This window comes from Parus major, chromosome 2 (assembly GCF_001522545.3).
Source record: "Parus major isolate Abel chromosome 2, Parus_major1.1, whole genome shotgun sequence".
Classification (NCBI taxonomy): domain Eukaryota; kingdom Metazoa; phylum Chordata; class Aves; order Passeriformes; family Paridae; genus Parus; species Parus major.
In genome coordinates this window covers 78,142,131-78,167,047 of record NC_031769.1, presented here as the reverse complement: position 1 = coordinate 78,167,047, position 24,917 = coordinate 78,142,131, and the positions used below count along the sequence as shown (strand labels likewise).

General features: G+C 35.1%; 1 protein-coding gene across 1 annotated transcript in view; it reads right to left on the bottom strand.

The window, feature by feature from the left end:
* The window catches only part of DNAH5 (dynein axonemal heavy chain 5), a 120,059-nt gene that overhangs the window by 33,205 nt on the left and 61,937 nt on the right, over positions 1–24,917 (bottom strand). The window contains exons 44-58 of the mRNA XM_033519319.1: positions 20,987–21,163; positions 20,386–20,590; positions 19,750–19,892; positions 18,895–19,029; positions 17,287–17,409; positions 16,048–16,261; positions 15,201–15,424; positions 14,039–14,234; positions 9,414–9,586; positions 6,346–6,476; positions 5,309–5,462; positions 4,372–4,639; positions 3,562–3,793; positions 1,918–2,032; positions 1,527–1,703 (exon numbers count right to left, since the gene is read on the bottom strand). Coding sequence (XP_033375210.1) covers positions 1,527–1,703; positions 1,918–2,032; positions 3,562–3,793; positions 4,372–4,639; positions 5,309–5,462; positions 6,346–6,476; positions 9,414–9,586; positions 14,039–14,234; positions 15,201–15,424; positions 16,048–16,261; positions 17,287–17,409; positions 18,895–19,029; positions 19,750–19,892; positions 20,386–20,590; positions 20,987–21,163 — 2,667 coding nt within the window. The remainder of the gene's footprint in view (positions 1–1,526; positions 1,704–1,917; positions 2,033–3,561; positions 3,794–4,371; positions 4,640–5,308; positions 5,463–6,345; positions 6,477–9,413; positions 9,587–14,038; positions 14,235–15,200; positions 15,425–16,047; positions 16,262–17,286; positions 17,410–18,894; positions 19,030–19,749; positions 19,893–20,385; positions 20,591–20,986; positions 21,164–24,917) is intronic.

The following is a 24,917-nucleotide window of genomic DNA, read 5'->3' as shown; positions in this document are numbered from 1 at the left end:
AAGGCAGGAAGGAAGGCAGGAAGGAAGGCAGGAAGGAAGGCAGGAAGGCAGGAAGGCAGGAAGGAAGGAAGGAAGGAAGGAAGGCTTAGAATACATAGACATGTTCTACTAGGTCTCTTTTTGTGATTGTTTGCCTTTCCCCTTTAGACATAGGCAAAGCAATTTATACAGAAAATTCAAGAATTTCAAGATTAAGCCCAAATATTTTTTCCCTTTGAAAAGTTTTACAATAATGCCAGTGTTGTTTTTTCTTGAAATCAGGTTTTCATTTATTAGCACCCTACATTTCCAGAGCAGTATTGTTTTAGTTCAGCCATTTCAGTCAAAAGCAGAAAGTAAGCTTTAATAAGATACACGTCTAGACAAAGGATGGTGGTGCCCTCTTTATACTGCGGATGCTGACTAATTAACATTGCTTATTTTTCCACTTGTCAGAATGCTTGCCCGCTACCGGGTTTGTTGTTTTGTTGTGGCTGGTTCTTTAACCTTTTTCCTGTGGCTATATATCAGGGTCTTATAATACAAACCTTCTCCTTTATTTCACTCTTCCCAGCTGTCAGGTCATCAACCTTTATTTAGACTTTTGCACTCTGTCCTTTAAGCATCATGGCAGTCAGAGACTGTTAAACATCTCTCACTCAAGGTGAAGTCTTACATTCAGAAGACCCATAAAATTTTTCTACCCTAGATTTCAAAGTTATAATGCCATTCTTTCAAATGAGTCTTTAACCATTACAACTGCTGGCAGCCTCTCAAATGGAAAGATATAATTTCCAGTAAATCCACATAAAACCCTTTGAGGTTTGTCTATCCTTCAGGTTTTTTCTTCATACTTTTCTGTTTCTTGAGATGTGAGCTCCCTGCATGCATCTAACAGGTATATTTTAGATTCCACTACTACTGCTTGAAGCAAAATGCCTTGAGGCACATCCTCCTATAAAGACAGCTGAGCAGACATAAAGATAAATAGTATGCAAGACCATTTAATATTAATCTTTTTAAATCTTAAAAATATGGGCATTCTATTAAAAAAGCTTTACAAGAAAAGTATGGTGAAGGAAATCAAGTCTTGGTAATGCCACAACTCCTAAGAAAATTTTTTTTTTTTTAAAGATAGAAAATAATGGACCAGAAAACTTATTGAAAATGCAACTTCTTTGTGAAAACTTAAAATAGAAGGTTTGGATTTGGATGGAATTACAACTGATTTTATGTGGAGAGCACTTCACTCAGTGTACACAAGCTGTTTAATATCATATCAATATTCAGTTACTAGTCTAACATCAACCTGTAACACATGTTATGTTAATTACAGTTTCAAAGAAAGCTAAAGGTTTCCCTTTTCTGAAAACTGACTATTTGGATGTTGGTACTCACATGAAAAAAGAAAAACAAAACTGAATCCAAAAAGTCTCAAAATACATATATTTATTTTTTGTCAAGAGTTATGCAATATGCCTGCAATTTTGTATTTCAAAGACATCCACCTTCTTAGTGGTAATGTTATACATGGTCCAAGTACCAACCTGTAAGGCTGCTTCTGCCTCTTCCAAAGCAGGCTTGGCAGCTTCCAACTTTTCTTCAGCAATGGCTTTGTCAACTGTGATACTGTCTACGATTGCTTGCGCTTTGTCTTTCACTTTCTGAACATCACCCTTCACATTCTCAGCAGCCTGTGCTTTTACAGTAACTTCTTTCAATACCTAGAATGTGAGAAAACCCACATGCCATAGTTAAAAGAGTTTTTGTTAGACAACTATATCTGCCCAATTCCAGAAAAGTCAAATAAGATCATTCTCTCCAAGATCCTTTCTTTCCAACACTTAACTTCATTTAAATTGATTCATCTCTTCAAAACAGAAGGAATAAAAGGAGAAAAAAAATCCAACAGCAACACACTTTGAAGGCTGTACATACCATATCAGCTTTTTCATTGGCAATTTGAAGTTCCTTTTCTTTTACCTCCAATTCTCTGCTTAGAGCAGCCACTGACTCAGAGGCCTCTTTCAATTTTTCCAGACCAGTATTTATTCTGAAGTTAAAAAGCAAAATCAAAAGCATCTCATTCGCTATGGTGTGCAATTTACACTATACTTTCCATCTATAGAATGAATCACATCAACCAGAATGAAAGCTTGCAAAAGATGTTTTATGCCAAAAATGAAACTTGGACAAGAACTTTCACCTTTCTCATATCTTCAGAATCAATAAAGTGGACAATAAAGTACATAAATAAATTTTGTGGCTTGAAATTTTACCCACTTCTAATCAACGTCTGTGTCTTTATCTTTGCATAAAAATCCTACACCTCGTTTCTATAAATATCACTGTCCCTCTTGAGCCAATGCTCAAAGAACAGACTCCTGTACAGCAGAAAGCTTTTTCTGATTACCAAAATTTTGAAAATTATAACAAATCAGTATTTCTTATTTTAAGTGGGGACTGAAAATAATCCAAGACCAAACAAAAGAGAGTAAAAGAAAAATAACATTGAAGTAAGACCTATCTGATTCAGCATTAAAATTCCCCTTCAACTGTGATTTTTTTCTATCAAAAATTCTTCACTTGGGACTTTTCAGACAAGTTTTAAGGACCTCTACAGAGGCTGCTATTGCAAAGGCTATGCAGTACTCAGACAGCTGAACAAATATAGGAGAACAGACAAAGTGTAACCCCTGACAAAGTAATTCAGACAGTGCAACTAAATTTACGTAGAAGAAATTTGACTTCATGAACTAATTTGGTAAATCTGAAGGTAGAAAACATGGCAACACCCTTGTCTTTTACAAGCCTTCACCCCTAACATAAATACAGGTTTCAAACTCAATTTGACGTTGAAGATAAAGAATGTTTCAAAGTGAAATAAATTAGTTTAAGCCTTTCTTTAAGGCTTCCAACTCTTTTTGACAATCCCTCAAAACTGAGAAGCCAGTATTTCTTTAGGGTGACACCAACTCATACATTAATTGCTAATTATATATTATAGTTGGGTTTTCCTGACATGAAGATATATCTGCAAATAGAAATTATTAGTTTAATAAAGCATCTGAAAATAGGAATAAGTATATCAAAACCATTTTAATAATCTACAGGTAAAAAGCTCAGGAGTCTAAGTGAGGCTCTGTGTTCATAAAACGACTAAGGGTACTCCTTCTGTCTTCATAACAGGAGGTTACAGGTGTTCAGCAAGAAAACAAAAGTTGCTGCCTGGCAAATTAAATGCTATTTTCAATATATTATGAAATTACATGTAGATAACTTCTTTGACTCTTTAAAAACACACATGTGCAATTTATGTTCACCAATTTATGTTCACGTCATTTTCTCTCTACCTCTCTTTTCATGCACCACTACTCCTTCCCCCATCACCTCCAAATATATATAATATTTAGCTTATATGACAAGAGAAACTACAATATTTAAATAAATTACACCTTCACATAACTCTAGGAATTAAAAATACCTTTTTTTTACTGTGCAAGAATTGAAACTAAGCATATCAGAATATACCTACCTGGGAAAGAAAATTACAGAAAAGCGGAAGTAACCTGAGTAGTTTACCTGTTTGATAATGTTTGCACTTCAGCATGCTTTTCTTTGTATGTGGTTTTATATCCCTGAATAAAGGTTAGGTAGGATTTGGGAGTCACATGTGTAGAACGTCTGTATCTTTGAAAGTAATCAGAACACTTTTCTGACACTCCATCCTGGAATGAGCCCATACACTGCACAATTTCCCTCTTGATATCAGCAGTGCAGTCCATATCAAATGAGGACAGAAAGTGTTCAGATACTTAGGAAAGAAAGGAAGAAAGCTTAAATGTAAGTAAATATTTACAAAAACATATTAGCTTATAAACAACTCACTATAAAACAAGTCAGCATGTATTATCTTGGCTTTCACCCAGCTTCTGAAAACCCAGTCTTCTTTACTCTTCACTATCAGAATCTGAAAATTATTCCACACTTGTCAATAAAAGGTATAGCCAAGGATCTGGCATTCTTTCATCTCCAAAGTGCACAACTGCATTTTTACTCTGAACCTAGCTGCTACCTACCAGGGACTAGGTAAGCACAGCCTTCCTCTGTATACCCTATCACAGACACATTCACAAATACACTCTTTCTTTAGTAGCATCTTTGCCTTCTTTACAAATGCTTTTAAGACATCTTCACAGGGAATTTTTCTTCAAACTGTGTTCAAAACCATCCCTGTGTTAGAAATATTTCAACAGCTTAATACAACAGGCTTTAAAGAAGAAAATTTTGGAATCAAATAAGTTTCTTCTGGCAAAATTCAACACAATTAAAACAGCTACTTGACCACTGGTTGGAAAATTATGTGTCTGCAAAGATAAAACCTACACATACCTGCCACCAGAGCATCCTTAGGCCATTGGCTGAACCAATCTATAGTGCATCCAGAAATGAGAGCAGGGAACTTCAGGGCCCTATTTCTGAATTTTTCACCTACTGGTGAAAAGCAAAGAACTACGTGAAGGTTCTGACGGACTCTGGTCATGAAATAATCATACAGAGCTTCACTGGTTGGAGGTCTTCGTGGATGTTCCTTTTTGAAGGAGGGAATAAGATCACTAATGATCTCATCTACTTCATCACGTGCAAATAAGTTTGACACCTTTGGGAAGAAGGAAGATTTTTTCATGCTTTTTGTGATGGTTCAAAATAGAGTCAATAGAGCTCAAGGTTCTTGTAATACATATCATTGTAGGAAGGGGCATACATCTCGGACACTGAAGTTATTAGTACCCACCAACTCCTTTAAACAAGAAGTTTTAATGAAGTGATTCCATTAAACAGACTGAAATCTAACTTACTGTAAAACTTTAAACCCCACCCTCCAATGGCTTCTCTTTATATTGCAATAACTAGTAGCAATTACTCTGAAACATAATCCTGAAATAATAAATAAGTAAATAAAATCAATTAAATCCATCCCATCCACTCTGGACATAAATTTACCATATAAAAACTATCTGTACACTAATAGTTAATTTCACAGACAACTTTTTAAAACATCAGTAATATTCCCCCAGTCTCAATTTTATTTTTTTAAAGCTGCACTCATGTCCCTTGAGATAGTTTTTCTCACTCTAACCTAGGATTTTGTAGATTTTATAGACCGCACTCGTTTTTAATAATACTCTAATGACAAAAAGCACTTATATTCTAGTTTTTGAAAGTGTATCCCTTGACTTATAATAAAATATTCAAATAAATTCTGTTATTTTGCTTCAGAATTATAAATTTTAAAAAGCAGAAAATTGATCATGAGGAGGCACTTTACCTCTCCTGATGACAAAACATTGTTCAAGTATTCCAAGAAAGACTCATCTTTGATCTCATTGTCTGTAAAAAGAAAACAGGTGCCTTTGCCTTGCAGTCCTGCTGTTCTGTATAAGAGTTTCAGATCTTCCATCAAGTCTAAAGTGTTGTATGATCTACAAAAAAAAAAAAAAGTTAGTTTAACAAATACTCATCTATTTTTAAAAAAATTCATCTGACCAAAAGGGTAAAAAAAAAAAAACAAACAAAAACAACAACAAGCAAATTTAAGTTAGAAACACTATCTTGGAACTTAAGGCAAAAAGGTGCATATTTCAGATAGATCCTCTGATGAGACCTACACCAAGGGACATTTGCACATGTGAATCTACACTTTCTTCTGCAGCCAACACACCTGCAAAACACCTAAAATAATTTCACTTCCCTAAAATTACATCTTATTTGAGTGCCAAAATTGACCTGTGCTACAAACAGCTGGGGAGAGAGTCATTCTGAGGCATTCAGAGAAGGATTTATGATTTATTTTTTATCTTTCATGAGTTATTTCAAAAGAAAACACACTGGGTTGAACAACATGAAATAAGGCCAAAATGTACTTGGAAAAGGTTGTCAAAATACTGATATCTATATAAGATCAATGAGATTAGAGGGCAGGGATAAAGATTCAACCTTCTCAGATGACGGCATTTCAAATATTACAGGATGAATTCATAACGGCCTTTTGGCTAGATAACCACCTACAAATATTTTCAGTAGCCTTTAATGTACTGCTTAAAGACTCAAATATAACTTGACACTGCCAATATTCTTTCTCATTCTGTGAATGAAACAAAAAAAATTTCCTACTCCAAAGACAGTAAAAATCCACAATTATTGTAGTAAATCAAGCAAATCTAGTAAGTTTCAAAGTATTTTCATGTCCTCCCACTCCATGTGATGGTGATCAGACTAGTTGAGCAGAGAATATGAGCCTGTTTTATTTACAGGAAGAGTTAAAACACAAAGTACTTAATTAGTTAAATTTCAGGTAATGCTCACCTTGTCAACATTATCTGGAATGTTTCATAGCCCGCTATGAAGGATGCCAATCTTGTCAAGCTCTGTTTTCCTGAGCCACCAACTCCAACTAAAAGAGCATTTCCACGAGGAGTGCGAATCACACGAGAAATCTGTGTAATATACCATTCATTTATTGTTACAAAGTATAGAAGTCACACATCCAAAAATTCTATGCTACCACATTAATAAGTTATATTAGAAATGAAGAACAAATGAAAATTTTAAGGTTTAATTAAGGGATTCTATATTACTATTAATATATTCTGTGAGCATTTGTACTCTGTAACATTTACTGTTGACCTGTCAAATAGTATAGCAACCATTTGATTCCATCACTGTGTATGTTCAGTTATCAGTAGAATTACATCTCCCACCAAGTAAAAGTAAATCTCAACTGTGGTTTCTTAGTGATGTGCTATCACAGCATGAGGTATTATCAAACTGGGAAAGAAATAATTTCCCCAATGCCATGACCTCTGGATAGCTTCAGTAAGACTCATCTCACCAGGTCTTTTCATTGTGAGCCAAAAGACAGGATGTCCCAGGCATGTTAAATTCAGGACAAAGAGTTTTCAGTATTCTCTGCAACAGGTAATAATACAGCCTTTATAATGAAACTTGTTACGCTTCTCATTTACTTGACTGCAAAATTGCACAGTATCAAGTATGAATATTTGATCACAGTGAAACATCCCCCAGTTAGATCTACATTTCTTTCCCAGTTCATTAGTTATCTTTTAAATCAAAAGGCTGTAGCTTCCTACTGCTCCACATTTCCCTTCAATTCAGGACTATGCAATGTAAACAAACAGACCCTTCAGAATTCAGAGCAGAAAAAATTCAGCAGTAACTGTGAACTGCATACACTTGTCTTGCTGTCCAAAAAACAATGCCATGAAACATGATGCTGAGAAAACATGTCTAAGTACAGGAGACAGACTTTCTCCACAGCCCACCAATTGCAAGTGGACAGACCCTCACTGTACCCAGAAGAGCCTATATTAATATCCAGAGCAGCACAGAGCCAGTTCCCTCTCAAAGACACAATAATACCAGCCAGCTGGTTAGCAGCTGGTCTCCTCCATACAAGCAATGATGCACTGGATTGGCTTCTGTTCTCTTTATTATCTTGAACAGTTCTTTGATGACTCCAGAATTCCATTGTGCCAATAAACCACCTCAGATACTTATTTACTTGCTTTTTGTCTGAGTTACTTCTTTCCAAGCCATTAAAAATAGTCATGCCAATTTCCTCTAATTTAAAGCCTATTTATTTTACATACTGAGTGTAATGTATTTATTATTTTCCATAGGTTAATGTTTCAAAAGAAAGATAAAATCAAGTATGAAGTCTTACTCTAAGCTTCTTTATTATTTACCCAGAAAAAGAAAATTTAATTTGCACAACATCCTTGCAATATCACAGATCATTTCAATAATGGCTATTAGATCTTTTCCAGGCAGAGGCACACAAGCTGTTAATTGGAAATTTTGTTCTCTCTTTAAGATATCCCTCACCTATGGATGCTAATTGTGAAACAGGGAGCAAGGTGCCTGTAGAAATTGCAGGCCACATGGCTTTCTCAGTCTTGCCTGAGAAAGTGGCCTGGGAAATCATGGGGAGGAATTAAAACAATCCTCAGAGATAGAAAACAGCCTTGCAGGTGCTGTTTGTCTGTTCCTTGTTTTCTTGCAAGAGAAAGTCGAGGGGTGGTGTGCCCCACTGACCACTGATGGTGATGTGTTAGTTTACTAACAATAGGATTTTCTTTTCTGTACTTTTCATGTATCAGTCTATAAAAAAGACCTGAGGTAAAAAACTGAGAGAAATTCTCCTGATCGACCCCCAAGAGAGTCTGTGTCGTTCTTCTCACTGTTCCTAATAGAGCAATACTCAGCTTTAACTCATTCAAGTCATATTATGTGAGCTCAGATTAGGCATTAGCTCAACTGTGCCTATCTCACTTTCTCATAGAAGCTGTCTCAGGTCTACACACTTGTTCCTGTTTTCAAGAATTTAGAATCACAGAAACACTACCTATTTATTTCATCTAAGCAAAGACAAATAAAATATTTCAAGTATTTACCATCTAGCTACCAAAAGAAGATTTTCCTGATAAAGGTGGCTGTTCATTAAAAAAAAAAAAAAAATTACTACATCCTTAACTTATATAGATTTTTTTTTCTAGGAATAAATGAGAAACTTATTGGTAAGTGTGATGATTATTTACAATTGTCCTAAAGAAATGCATAGCATAACATCATTGATTCTGCAGTGAACCTTAGAAAGAAAGAGACTAATTTTGCAAAATAATAAGAATTCACCCCAAAATTATGAAAATTGCAGACGCAATATGTTTGTTAACTATAATGAAATTTAAATTGTTTAGATATTTAAAATTATATTTAGGGGGATGATGCAATTAAATATTCAGTTCTTAATAATTTATTAAAAGAAATACTGAAAACCTCAGTATTCAACTGGGACAATAGAGGTTCTAGTGCCATAAAAAAAAAGGTTCTACTCTGTATGAGGCCTTTTCTATGTGAACAATCATATCAAGCTGTGCTGCACTAAAAGTTATGGTCAGTTCCAATCCATATTCAAAAGAACTTTAAAACTACTGAGCATACTGTGGATCCACAAAAGAATTTTGGACTACGTTAATTCCTACTCTGCTGTGCATACTCCTTCAGAAGCAACCAATTATGTCTTAACCTGAATTTCATTTGATTCATTCCAAAGACAGGAAGGGCTCCCAGAAGAATTAAGAAGAAGGAAAGTTGAAATAGAATTAGAATAGCTAGCACCATGGTCTCACCAAACATAAAAGTTAGGTATAAAAGAATAGTTTCATCTGCTGCATTTTCTGAAAAGTTTTTAATAGGTTCTAATACCTAGTCACAGAGTGACAGATCAAATATTTGCTAACAATAAATTATTTGCTTTAGTTTCAGAAGTAATTTACCTTGATTCATGCACACCTCTACTCAAAGGAGATGGGGGAAAGTGAACAACAAAAAATGACAATCCAGCAAGACTGTACCTTGACTAAATGAACCATAGCATCCTCAAAGAAAACCATGTCCATTCCAGTACCACGAACATTCTCATTGTATGTTTGTAAAAACTTATTTAAACGATTCCGTAGCTGATTAAATGAGGAGATTGGTTCATAGATTTTGGGAATATCTAAATTAACTTCCTCTGGTTTTTCATCTAGAACAAAAAACAAGTAATAAAATCTTAGCAACTTAAATAATTGACAAAGGTTCAATGAGGGGATAAGTAAGTAAAGATAACTAGAAGTTTCACCACCCAGAAACAGATATATTATACATATTATATATTAGATGTACATGTGAGGGTACACCCTGCCTGCAAGAAATGGTGATTTCAGCTACATAATTTTTAAAGACAAAATGTGAAAAAAAACCTGAATAGCCTTCTTTCTCTGTATCTGAAACTTGAATGAAGAAAAATGATACTTGTTTAGGTGCTAGGAAAAAAAAGTAATACCAGAAAATAAAGGTAAATAAATACTGCAGTTAAAAATTGCAAATAATCTTTTCTGTAAAAGAAATACAGTTTAAATTGATTAAATAATTGCACTAGAAAAAAAAATACTCTTGAAATTAATAACTGCCACAACAAAAAAGTATATTCATTGTGAATTAGCATACATTCATTTCCTTAGGTGACATGAAAGGCATAAGTCAGCTCTCAAAGAAAGGAACTGCGCTACTGCCTCATCTCTCCATTCCTAACCTTAATCATGCTGAAAGGTGACATGCTTTCTTCCATAAGAATTGTTACAGCAAATAAAATTACAGAAAAGTTGAGATCAGCAGGGACCTCTGAAAGTCATCTGGTCCAATCCCTTGCTCAAGATGGGCCACCTACAGCTGGTTCCCCAAGACCATGCTCTGTGCCTTATGAATACCTCCCAAGACACAGACTCCACAACATCTCTGGATAACCTGAACTAGAGTGCCACAGTGAAGAAAAGAAAAAAAAAAAAGAGTGATTACTGATGTTCAAGTTTTAAATAGATAAATAGATTTTTTTTCCAGTATATCTACGTCTTTCTTGTATTGGGGAGCCCAGACCCAGACACAGCACTCCAGGTATGGCCTTATTAGTGGTAAAAAAAGGACCACTTCCCTTGGCTTGCTGGCTACATTTCTTCTAATGCAGCTCAGGATGTCACTAGTTTTTTCTTCCTTTAAGGAAGGGTACACTGTTGGTTCATGTTCAGGTTGGTATCAACCAGCACCTCCAGGTCCATTTCTGCAAAGCTGACTTGCAGATGTGAGACCACCAGTATACACAGGTGCGTGGGGCCTTTCCTCCCTAGGTCCAGGACTTTTCATTTCCCTTTGCTGAACCTTGTGGAGTTCTTGTTAAGGCCCACCTGGGAGGCAGCAAAATCTCTGACATATCAACCACTCCTCCTAGTTTTGTGTCACCTGGGAACTGGCTTGAGAGTGCACTCTGCCCCATCACCCAGACCACTAATGACAATGTTGAGGATGACTGAACCCTGTGTTGGCCCCTGGGATACACCCTTAGTTACTGGTCTCCAATTAGACTTTGAGCCACTGATCACCACTGTCTGGGCTTGACCATTCAGCCTATTTTCAATCCATCTCATTTCTCATCCAGACCATATTTCATTAATAAATAACAGACAAATCTTATTGGAATGGTGCCAGCAGGCAGACAGGGGGCTTTTGGTTGGTGGTTTGGATTTCCTAAAAAATAATACTAGTACAAGGCTAGTAGAATTTCACTCTTATTTACATACATTTAACTCAATTAGTTTCAGGATTTCATGACATATATATGTTACAGGATGTATTTTTCCAGTTATCCTAGATCAATCAGTTTTGCTAAGCGTGTTCTAACTTGATGAAGAAATACATAATTCAGAACATTATCTCTAATTGGTAAAATTAAAATCAAGGAAGTAAGTTTTTCCAGTAAAATAAGTATTTCCCTAAGGCTTAGTAAAGCACTAAAAGTCAGTGTGAAGGTAAGGAACAGAAAGGTGGGGGGAAAAACTCCAACCCCCAACCAAACTCTAGTGTATTTACAATAGTGTTTGTAACTTTTTTCTTGTTTCAAATTTTTTCTTCATTTCCTTTCCATTGCACCATTCTAATGCTCATGCAGTTTCAAGATAAAAACCAACAACAGAAAAACAATAACAAAAAAATAAACCAAAAATACATATATAAAAACATAGTTTAAGAAAATGACATTTCACCATAGAACCTACTCTCACAAAATACATTTTATTATTATTAAGAGTTTATTAATTCTCTTTCAGATGTCCTTTATATTGTGTTTTTTATTTGCTTCAAGTCACCTGAATTTCAGAATTTTTAATTCTGTGTTGCTTCTGCATACCAACTCTCCTCTAGATTAAAACATAATTAAATCAATTGACTTCTTATTTTAACTTGTAAAAGCACTGGTTAACCAAAAGGAGTATTCCAGGTGGAAATCAATTTCTTACAAGTTAAATAAGACATTTAAACAAATTAGCAGCTGATAAGAAACTAATAAGAAATACATCAAGGAGTTAAATTTCAGTGACACTTTTACAGTTTTGAAACATTTAAAAGAATAATATCATCTTAATTATTTTCCTACAGTTTAAATATTAATGTCCATGGACAGTATAATCAAGTACAAAACCTAAGAAAGGGCAGACTTTTCCATTATTTAGAGAGGAAACTAGCAAAATGTATTATTTTAAATTCTTTTTCAGTCTCAAGATTTGTATTACAAGTACTAAATAACAATGTCAAAACTAACTGATAAAGCCACCTTTAAATAGGTGGAGGGTCTTGAGATCAATAGCACCACTAATAATTCCTTTGAAGCTAGGATCTAAAAATTGACTAAGATCCAAGTCATCAGGTATTTCTCTCAGGGACAAATATATTGTGCTTTTAGAATCCAGAGACAAAAAGATTATGCAGTACTAGTAAACCTATTACTAATCTGAGCATAGGGATCCTTGAAGTAAGTGTCTGACATAATGTTTTATATATTTAAGAGCTCAAAAACCAAAGTCCTGCTCTTAAACTTCCATCATAATGGGAAGCAGTAAATGCCTAAGTGATCTTTATCTCTTCCATGACCCATCCTCATAGCTCCAGGATGATATCTTCTGCTAATGGGCCAGCTGTTAAAACCATGACCCATCCTCCCTTCAGGGGGACATTTTCTGTTAATGGGCCATTGAATCTCACTGCATGACTGATAAAATTACATCATCCCATTGTGAGATGCTCCACCCAGGGGGAGGAGCCAAATATTCCTACCTGAATATAATCTGAAACTTGGAACACCACAGTCAGCCTTTTTCCACTGGATTCCCAGAAGATTTGCAGACTATTCTACATCACCACTGGACCTTCAGAGGAAAACTACACCCTTCTACAGGATCACTGCTTCAACAGAATCACATCTGTCACTCCAGGAGGACTGCAGACACCATTTAGTCAGACTGCTACCAACACCCTGACCAACAGGGTGTCAGGTTGTATTCTGACTCTCTGTATTTTTTGTACTACTGCATTTTAATTTTCCTATTAAGTTGTATGGATATTTTAATGTATTTATACATACTAGTGAAGAACTGTTATTCCTACTCCCATTATCTTTGCCTGAGAGCTTAATTTCAAAATTATAATAATTTGGAGGGAGGAGGTTTACATTTTCCATTTCAAGGGAGGCTCCTGCCTACCTTAGTAGACACCTGTCTTTTCAAACCAAGACACTTTCTTACACCAGCTTACTTTTACTTCTATTTGATTCTTTCCAATGAAATACATCCTATCCTTTATCTCCTGTTTACACAGCCTTCTGTCTACTTCAACTGTTTAAGGAAAGGTTCAAATAGCATTGGCCATTCATGTCATTCTCTTATTGCCTCCAGTCTCTTATTGCACTCCATCAGCGTAGTGATATCAACACAGATAACTGAATCATCAAATGACCTTTCCCTGAACACACAAAAAAAAAAATGTTTTCTGTTCTTTTGCAACAACTGACAAATATCCACAGTTCATTTTGTGAGGTCAGTGACACCATGGTTTTGTTTGAAAGACATAAAGGTATTGCTATAAGTCATATTGGTTTTTAAAGAGGTTTAACTAGCATCCAGGAAATTTTGAATTAATAGTCATTTGTTAAAAAATCATGTAACAGTTATTTCTTAGAGCGTTTTGGATTAGCCCAGAGACAGTATTTTTTAATCAGATTTCTAGGGCATGTTACCTACATTGCTGTCCTTTATCTAGTACTGCAACCCCACCATTTCAAGTCATTCATAACACACTTCATTCATCATTTTGGAATAATAAAGACTCATGCTCACTATTTGGCAGTTCTGTCTTTCTGCCACACCAATTTAAATGAAAGCAAGGCTCTCCTATACAGACAACCTGGATATCAATACAGACTTAGAATTCCCATTATGATAAAAATATGACACAGCTGGTGACACAGCTATCTTCAAAGCCACTGGACAAAACAGACACTTTTGGTGCATAGACCTAGTATTAATTTTTACTATGTATGTTTCTAAGTATCTATGATTTTCATACCCCTTTGTCTATTATTTTCATTTCCATGATTATTAGAGTGAATCTTTACCAATTCTTGCAGGTGCATCCCTTAAGAAGTCAACAAAGAGTGCATCTGTTTCATGACTCAGCAAAGCTTTTGGATCTTCAAATTCCTCCTCAATGAGTTTTGCCAGGGCTGTGTGAAACCAATTAACATCCTCTGAGGTTGTGAAACGATCAGCAATAACACACTTACATTCATGCTTCCACAGTTTTATCAGCACCTATATACAAAAAAGAAAAAAGAAAAAGGCATTTCACAAAATCACAGAAGGAGAATGGGTCAGGTTGGAAGGGACCACAGTGGGTCATTTGGTCCAGCCTCCCTGCTTGAGTAGGGTCATCCTAGAGCACGTGGCATAGAATTATTACAGATGGTTCTTGAATATCTCCAGTGAGGGGGACTCCACAACCTCTCTGGGCAACCTGTTCCAGGGCTCCATCTCCTTCCCAGTAAAGAAATTCTTCCTCATGTTCAGGTGGAACTTCCTGTGAATCAGTTCCTGCCTCTTGTCCCATTGCTGGGCACAACCAAGAAGAACATAGCTCTGTCCTCCTGATGCTCTCCCTTCAGATACTGGCAGACATTGATGAGGTCTCCCCTCAGCCTTCTCATTTTGAAGATGAATAGGCCCTACTCCCTCAGCATCTCCTCTTAAAGAGGTGCTCCTGTCCCTTAACTGTCTTTGTAGCTCTCCGCCAGACATGCTCTAGGAGGTAGAAGAAAGATGGATTGTAAAAAAAAATATTATTAATACTTGTTACTATTTCTTCCTTTTAAACCGTAAGTCAGAAACCGTGTTAGACAGAAATTAGGTAGTGACTGAAAGCCTCAAGACATTAATGGAAAAGAGAAACTATTCAAGTTTTTAATCAATATATGAGCATTTTCATTGGGTTAAAGCAAGTTCATTGCTTCTCATTTATTTTCTAACTTCTTTCAAACAAACTAGCATTTTTCAGTAATAAGAAAAGCAGATAGAAGTAAACTGTTGTGACAAAAGAGGTGAGTTTGTTACCGTTTGAAACAAGGTTGTCATTTCAGTTGTTACTATAAAAGCTGGATTAAAACACCTTTGCCTCAAAAAAACCCACTAAAGTTGCATTTTTCAAAAGCAAATTCAAATGCCAAGATAGACTCTTCATCCTCTTTCCTACACTAATTATTATAAGGTCACTGATGAACTTACCTGTGGTTCGTTAATCACTTCCGATGTAGTGTTCAGCATTCCTTGCCAAATCCTCGAGAGGTCTCGAAGGTTGAAGACATAATGAAACTTGGCTGGTGTGGGCAACATTTTTAGCTTGGTAATCTGCCACACTCTGCGTGTCAATGGAACCAGTTTGGCTACTGTTTTCTTCACATCATCTGAAAATCCCCGCTCACTACAGTAGTGCCCTTCTCCAATTACACCTGTATAAAAAAAGATTGCTAACTCAGACACATTAGCACAACACCAAGAGCAATGATTATCTGAAGTTTCTGTTTCTTTTTTTTTTACAATTCCCAAAACCTTTTCAAATTTGTTGAAATGGCTTTCCAGTGTTCAATTCATTCAAATATTGATTCAGCCACTATTAACACCATTCTGCCATCAGCTCAATGGTTATTTAGCTCTTAATTGTTTTTTTTAATTTTAATGTTCTTTTTCTCCCAAAATAGTTTCCACTAGCCTTGAATAGCTAATCTGCTGAAATCAGTATGATTCCATCCTTTGTGAAAGTCTAGTCTTTTGTTACTCATTCTTAGCAGCAGTGGCACCTGAGCAACTTTCCAGCATTGTCACTAAAACAATATCTTAATGTCATTCTTATTAAATCTGAGCATACCAAGGGTTTCAGAGATGTAACTGGACCTGAAAAACTTACAGATTGATGATGTTGTGGGTGGGGAGTGATTACTGAAGGAAAATGTGCTGATAAACAAATCAGAGGGGAATTAAGCCTTTTGACAATAATGTGTATAAATAGAAGGATAAGGAAAAATCAACTAATATTTTAAAAAATAGGATGGATACAAAGCTAATTTCCCTTTACCAAAAATTTTGTCAATGGAAGAATTAGAAGGCAGAGTACAGTTGAACACTGAAAATTGTCTCTTCAGCCTCTGTGGAATATCATTGCGACCTCCCCCAGGGTGGATCATGGCAGCCAAAAACTGAATGTCCACAATGTTGGTAAATTCACCAGGTTTTTCCAGGTTATACAGTCCTTTCTGTTCCATCAGTTGCCTAACTATCTCATTAGTGACCTGTAAAATAACCAGGTTTTATGTAAGACAATATTATACATACAACTGAAAGAAATACAAAACATATGTTTGAAAGACCTAACAAAGAGTATAACATAATTTTGTCACTTAACCCTCTGCTTATTTGCTTCAAGATAAAAGTACACTGCAAGGAATAAGCACATTTGGTAAAATCTATAGATAAAAAAATCATGTGAGTAGAGGGCTAGTCTTGTTTAGAACTAGTCAGACAATTTATTTTTACTTGAATGCTGCATGATTTTCATTACTCTTGAAAATACTTCTCACTTTTAACACAGAATTTCCAGCTTGCTCTAATCAAGCCCAAACTAATGCATCTTTGCATGTTACAAATGATACAAAATATTTGTATTAAATTTCCTATGTAACAATCACAAACATGGTTTTCAAGCTGAAATCATAGAATTACTTCTATATAAAAGAATGAAAGATCCTTTTTTTTTAGCCATAAAGGGATACACTACATATCTGCTTGACAAGCTGAAAAAACCCCACAGAGAGTACATCCCATAGCTATGCTTCTAGAGAAATTCTAAGATCATTTTCCAAAGCAATTTCAGAGCAACTTAGTCAGTAAACATAAAGATTACTTCCATTTTGTCTCAAGCAGAAAAGACACTTCTTACCTCTCTTAGGTAAAGGCTTCACGTTTCACATTTCTCATTTTAATTATTGCCCACAATTTCAGTTTCCTATCACAATTTGTGTGCCAAATATTTCTTATTTTTAATTATAAAATGAGTGTTGTTAAAAAAACATCATTAAAATTATACACACATGTTCGTTCTAAAGAGCACTCAAACTGCTTCTTGCAGTTAGCATATTTATTTTCACTTAATTCCTGACAAATTAATGAAGATGGGTTCTTTAAAAAGATTGATTAAAATTAAAGTGCTACATATCAAATTTACCCTATTCTGAATGACTGAAAAGACAGTTTTAACACTGTAGCATGAAAACAAAGAAAACCTTTTGTCTTCTTTTTTCTTCTTTCACAAACTAACCTGATCTCCCCATTCATTGATTATGGGCATGTTCACATCATCAATGAAGATTGTCATCTTTTTGCCTGCAGGTGGACCATAAGTCGTGCCCATGTGCTTATCCACATAACTTTCTATTGTACGCTGTTAAAAAGCAATTAGCAGAATAGTTACAAAGTGCACTTCATTTTATACATGATTCAATCACTTAAACATATTGATGGCTCTGTTACATGAATTTTACAAAGTGTGGTTTAGACAAGGCATTTGCTGGAGGTTACTGCACTAATTCAACTAGAATGTCTGAAATCCCAAGCTCTACAGCACTAGGCTGGTGTCTAAAGTAGACAACCATGCCTAACAGCTTCATAAATCTGACCAGGTTTCAAGCTTTTCTTTCATTTTATTAATTTATCAGCAAAATTGATAATAGCAATAAAGATTAAATTGAAGAAGTAATTCTGAAACATCTTTCCAGCAGGTATCAATGTATTTCATAAAAGCATACATTGATAATTAAACTCACATATATAAGTACACTTGATGAGCTAATTTTGCCTAATGGTAGACTTGCCACTACTGTTCTCTCATCATCTTTCCATTATTCTGTTCTTCTTAAGGTCCAGTTTATATTTATCCTAAGTGAAAGTTCACTTAACCATATATAATTATTCTTCAGTATAAACCTAAAAATATGCATTCTTACACTATGCTTCTGCCTTCTTCCACAACCAGCATCAGTTAGACCAAGATTTTAAAGCACGTCGTAACAGAATGTTCTGATCCAGATTGTTAATAGAGAATTGACTTAGTCTTGCACATCTATTTCAGATGTCCTGATCAGACTCTTACTCATCACCAAATAAATCTACATTTATTTTATAAAAATATGTTACTTTTTGTTTATAGCCCAGTAAAAAGAAGAAAAAAGTCCTAAGAAAATTTAGACCAAAATTGCATGTTTGTATATTATATGTTAGTAGTTTCTGCTACGCTATACAGGCAGATGATAGGTGATTCATCAAGCTTATAGACAGCACTTACAGCCCAGACATTGATTTGCCCTGTCATAGCAGACTGCATTAAAAATATTCCCCAAAAATATTGTCATGAGGTTAAAGAAACTTGAAATAATTCCAATTAGCTTGGTAGAAATTTGGACAGGCAGTACAGTTCAGGATTTAAGCATTCATAATTGTGTGTAGAGCAGCTGCACAGCATGCGTTACTTTTTTAATGAGTAATTGGAATGACTGGAACTTAAATTGCAGACAGCACACTTTTAATGACAGATTGTTGTGGGTAACACTTATTTTACCCATGGTGTTCAGTGAAATCTAACAGCTCTTCGCAGTTAGTGAGAACTGATATATTTGACACAAAAACATATGATGAAGAAAATAATAGGCATGGTATTGTAAAAGTCCAAGAACAGCTCAATAGCTACTGAAAAAGTTGAAAGGAACAATTTTTTTACAGAAGTCTTAAATCATGTATTAGAACACTTGGACCATTTGAACAGGTGCTTTTTTATTGTTCAAAATCACTTTCAGAAGCATCCTCCTGGCAAATTATCAGAACATTCTCTGAATCCAACCATCTTGTATGAGAAGATTAATCACTACTATACCTGAAAAATTAATGGGGTCGTTGCAGATGAAAAATTCAAACTCTTAGTCATGTGCCTTTCAGGGTTATATTTTGACATAAAACCTTTGATTATAACAGTCTTTGCAGTTCCTTGCTCACCAATTAGTAGGACAGCCTAGACAAAGACAACATTGAAATAAGATGAAACACAAGAGCTGTGTCTTGGCAAAGGTTCAACAGTCCTATTTAGCTTTTAAACAGAAAAGAAACTAGAAAAGTTATGTAAAGTGAACTCTTAACAAGAGACATCTAGAAGTAAAATAGTTAATGTCTCATAGACTTTTGCAGCCCTGACAAATTAAAAATATTTGCAGTTAATGATCATGTCAGGCAACACAATCAAACTAACAAGGAAAGAAGTTAATTATTTGAAAAAGGGTTTAATCATCTAGAGACTCAGTATCTGTAGTTTCAGTTGCTTATGACACTTTTGGTGAAGAATAGGGTTTCATAGTCTACAGGTACATAAATTCTGTAATTGCCTATGCTTGCAAAGGTCAATCAACAGAGTCAGACATGAGCCTCCTAACCTATGTGGTTCTTCCTCTCCCATCAGTATATGAAAATATTGTTTCTCTTCTGACCTAATTTCAGCTGTAATTACAGTTATTTCCACTACAGAATGAAGGGGTGAGGGGAAGACAAAATAGTTTATAAGCAGTGACTATTCAAGAGTTCAAGCATATTTGCATGAAAGTAGCTTCTGAAAACATCACCATGTATCTAAAAAAAAAAAAGTTCTTCCTTTTCAATTACATAATATTTTACTGCTAATCCAAAACTTTTATCATGTGTACTGTTGGCAGTGCTTCGATATGAAATTTAGAAAAAGTACCTTGCCCTGTTTTGCTATGGTTTCAATAAGGAAATCCATTCTCACATTGTCAACATTAGGCACAAGAATTGAGCCATACTCTGGTGTACCACTACTGGGATACACATACTCTTCAACATGCGTATTCCAGTGCATCCATGTACCTAATAAGAAAGAAACTAAGTTAATGTTTTAGAAATACTGGGCATCATCACTTCCTTTATTTTCCTTTCAGTTCATTCATCTGTCTGTGCTTCTGTCTCACATACAGAGTCCCTCTCTGTGTCTTCAGACTAAAATTTATACAACAATATAATCATAGAATCCCGCAAGTTTCATCTAAAAGGCTTACTTCCTCTTTCCTACATAAATTATGACAATAATTTAAAGGATTATCTGTTTATGTTCTCTTGACAGTTCATCACCACAAAGTCCATGCAGCTTTTGTAGCAATATATCCACATTCTGACTTCTCACTGGAAACAGGGAAAAAGTTAAACGCAGCACCACCAGTAAAGTATAGCCATAAAACAAAACTTGCTAAGGGACACAAAAGAAGGTAAGCCACAAAATACTTCTGAATTAATTCTCTAAGAAAAGCACAGTTTAAAAACAACTTTTAAATTGTACCCCGCATCACCCTTCTGAGTTACTAACCATCAGATGCCACATAATAATCAAACATTGTATCTTCACTGCCTTCTGGGATACAGGGAAGATCAAGCTTTACTGTTGCATGGTTTCGAAGCCAGTATTCCATTTTGCATCTGTCCTCCAGCTCTAGCAATGCTCCTACACTCCACATGAGAGAGAAGATGTACAGCCTTTCCAAGTATATTGGTGTCAGCTCCCCACCTTGCTCCTGAAGGATTGAGTTAGGTTTTAATTTTCAACAGCCTGAAAACTCTACTTGATAGTCATTAGTAACATGAGAAGTCTTCAGTCACATATAAATTTAGAGATGTCTTCAATGACAGAATCAGCCAATAACAAATCACCGAAAAATAAAAAAAGGAAAACTGCCAGTGCATGCTCCATGTACTTAATGTAAACCAGTGCATTACATCAAATCCAAATGTGAGATTGTGACAGAGGTCACATCCCAGCTATTACTTTCTAAAGAAATAAAAGGTACTCCTTACTAACCTGCAACTCCATTGACATTCTAAGTCATCAAAGAATCCCTCTCTGCAAAACTTCATTATTTAAAATTATCTCCATTTTGTTAAGTATACGTAAAAACATTCACACTACATACCTTAGGTGGGATAAGACCCTGCAGCATATTAATGCTCTGCATAATCACAAAGGCTTCCAGCATCTCAGTCTTCCAATGCAGAGACTGAATGCTGAAGCGGTACAAGTCTGGGAATGATGAAGAATACAGCTGACGTAGAATTTCAGCCTCTTGGAAGGAACATTTTTTCAAAAATCCCTGTTGCAAAACATGCCAATAAAACAAATTTAGTTCCTAATGCAAGTCTCAGTAAATTCAAGTACAGTAATTCAAAAGATTCAGGAAGCATGGATTGCTGATTTTTTGGGGGCAGAATGGGAGAAGAGAGGTCGGGGGGGAGCGTGAAGTTAAGTCTCCCTGCCCATTGGGCAGACTTTAATTAACAGAAGGTCAGATTTTACCCAAGTGTGCATAATTCCTACTGGATGTTAAAGATGAAGAGAACTGAAAAGAAAAAACTGTGTTCAACAGCACAAAAATCATTATTTTCAAATATTTTTTAATCACAACAGCTGTGACAGGTATCCAAAAACTCTGCAAATAAACCATACAATATGTACTGAACACAAACTTGATTTATTCTACACATTATTTCTAACAGGGATAGAGGATAACCTGAAAGATCTGTCTGATGTACAAAAAAATCAGGATATCAGGGGGAGGTGTACTGGTGTGTGTTATGTTCTTATTGTGTATCTCAGTATCTGCGCTGATGAATAAACTAAACCTAAGTAAAACTACACATTTCTTAAGATCACAGAATAGGATTCATTCTTTGATGCCTTTAATTCAAAATAATAACATGTTTCTTGGAGTTACCTTGAAGTTTTTCTCATCTCTGTAGGGCAGAATACTTCTCATTTACATCCCATAAATTTGTTTCCTACATAAAATACAATCACCAGCAAAAACACTTGCAGATTCTTCCCCAAAACTCAAAAAAAAAAAAAAAAAAAAAGAAAAATGGAAATAAAATTTGCTTTAAACATAGAATGTTTTTATCTTGTGAGAGCAGTTAAAACTGGTACAGGCTTCTCAGTGAGCTCCTGGAATCTCCATCTCAAAACGGAACAGGACACAGACCTTAGCAAACTCCTCTAGGTTGACCTGATTAATGTTGTATTCAACAATATTATCTCTTCCAAGCTCAACTATATTGTGCTTCTATGATTCTTTCTCCTACCTTCATAATATTTTTAAATTCTACTTTTACTTCCCAAATATACAACCTTTGGGACTGATTACAAATAAGTATGTAAATATATGGAAAACAAAGTGATAAAAATTTAAAGGCTGAAGTACTTAAAACAGATATCCAAAAATTCATTGATAGTTAAAAAAAATATTAGGGGTAAGTAGAAAAGCTGATATTCTTTTGCTTTGGAGGCGATTGATGAGTAACAGATCAAATTCACTTTGCAAAATCTGCTTCAGAAGCACTTTACACAAGAATAGTAACATGAAAAGTTTGAGAATTATTTCACTGAACTTGAAGTCGCTTATGTCATAACAATGCATCCCAGTAGGCAGCAATATTTAGTTTTTCACAAATGGTAAGGATCAAAAAATATAAACATACAGCTTCCTGAGTTATCCATATTTGTCTTTAAATATTTTTTAAAGTTCTTCTGAAATATCAATAAATACCATGCTTCATTCAGCATCTAAGAATTAGCAAGGTTAACATACATCCTGACCTGTTGGAATATGCAGTATATTGCATTACAATAGATTTAAGGGAAGTGCACTGGAAAAGCTATCAAGATATTTTATTTATGATGTAAGACCAAACCAAAAAAAACCCCAAATAAATACTATTGGATCAAATTATAAATAACTATAGGCTGCAATTTTATAGGCTATATTTTCAAAAGGGAAAGGAAGGGAAGTTGGAAAGGTTACTTCATGGTGAAATTAACATAATTTGGTTTATATAATCCAAAATTTTTTTTAAAAAAAATAAGAAAGTTTCTTTTTTTTAGTCTGTTTCTATCACCAAAGTACACTAAAGCCATAAGGTCATGGATTAAGGAAAACTAGTTTCTTATAACACTTCAACACAACTAAATTTAGCCTGCATCACACTTTAAAGTGAGAAGGTAAATAATGAGTGATAATGCAAAATAAAATGCTTTTCTTTCTGCTGTCTTTGCAGCTGAATCTTTAGCACAGTTTTAACATCCAATAAGTGGTTGTCTGCAAGCTAAGCAATGCAAAGAGGCAGAGCTGTGAGAACCTAAGATCAGTAGGCCCTATACAGCGTTGTAAGAAGAGGAAAGGAGCAACACAAGTGGAATCTCAGGGAAGCCACTGTCCTAGATGCATAACTTTCCTCAGTATCCATATTAGATTAAAAAATTTAAAAAATAAGTAACACTTGGCAATAGCATACATAAGGCACTTGAGTTGACGGCATGTATTTGCATTGGTAAAACTGAAGTTTTACCAGCCAATTTTTTAGGAAACTTGTTAAACACTTTTTTTATAATAAGACTACAAATATTTTCGACTTGGCAAAGGAACTCAATGAATTAGTGATGATTCTCAAGTATTGCAGAGAGCTGAGACTGAACAGACAGTTCAGTCAGTGATTTAATAGCATTCTAAAAAGAAAAAGCTGTAGACACCACTAAAAAAGTATAGTATTAGCCTTCTACAGCAACCCTTAGTTCTTCACAAGCTGCAAACCTCCAAGTTTGCAACAAGTCAACAGGATATGGGTGCTTCTGACACACGAAGAAATAACTGATAACAAGTCCATTCCTTTACCTCCTAATGGGTTAAGGCAAAGCAGGATTCTGGTGCCCTCCCTAGTGGGTCTTGCTGCTCCTCACCTATTTTCAAGGCATTATACCTGACCTGCCATTTCAGATCTACAGGCGGAAAAGAAACCTTGTGTTTGTTGCCAGAAATCATAAGTTTACAGCCTTCCTCACCTTGGTAATGTCTGTTCACCAAAAACATCCCCTGGTTTTTCCCAGAGGGGCTTCACTGTCTCCAGTCCCAAAGAGAGGCACCAGGCACTGCCTGTCACTCAGGGCTTGCACTACAGCATACTGTCTCTTTTGATTTCTGTCTGGGCTGAAACTGCTAATTTGCTAAGGACAGTGGTTCTAGGCAGTCCCACAAGCCAACTTTCCTCTGTTGCCAGACAAATCAGGAATTTAGGAATAAGGAATCTGATTATAAACAAGCCAGCTATATAAAACTTACAAGCATGAGAACCTTTATGGGTTAGAAAAACAAGAAAGCTGAGACTAAAACAGAGTAATCACTACAGAAGGCTGACATCTGAAAGTTATGTGAAGCCAACTGCATTTTCATAGGACTAGTTAAGCAACAGTAACTAGGTGAGGATTAGTTGCATTTTCCACTGGTATCCTATTTGACTTAAAAAATTAAATGAGTGACTGAGACTCTGAAACATTAATCTTAAAAAAATATTTTAAAAATCTTGTTCATGTAATACATTCTAGAAAGGAGAACAGTAAAATTTAGTCTATTAGCTCATAGTAGCCGATAAAGTTTTGTTCTTTGAGCCTGAAAAGCAAGGGGACAAACACCTGGATGGCGTTCCAATTCTATAAACCAGAAATAATTCCTATCTTAAATTTTAAGTCTAAAGCACATATAAAGGAATTTAATTCAGGATTATACTGAAATATACCAATATAATTTGGGTTTCAGGGGAAATTAATTAAGTAATTATCTGTATGACATCAACAATCAGTATCTTAGCCACACAGAAGAAAGTTTTCATTTTTGATATTCAGGAGATAGTCCATATTTTATTAAAGCTAAATAATGTTAACCAAACATTCTCAACAAGATGGCCTAGACAAAAAGAAATTCAGAGAAAAAAAATAATTTTTATTTTATTTTATTTTTTTCAAGTGTTAATCCTGAGTAGTGTACTAGAAACACTGCTATTTTAAGTACTGACATAGAAATT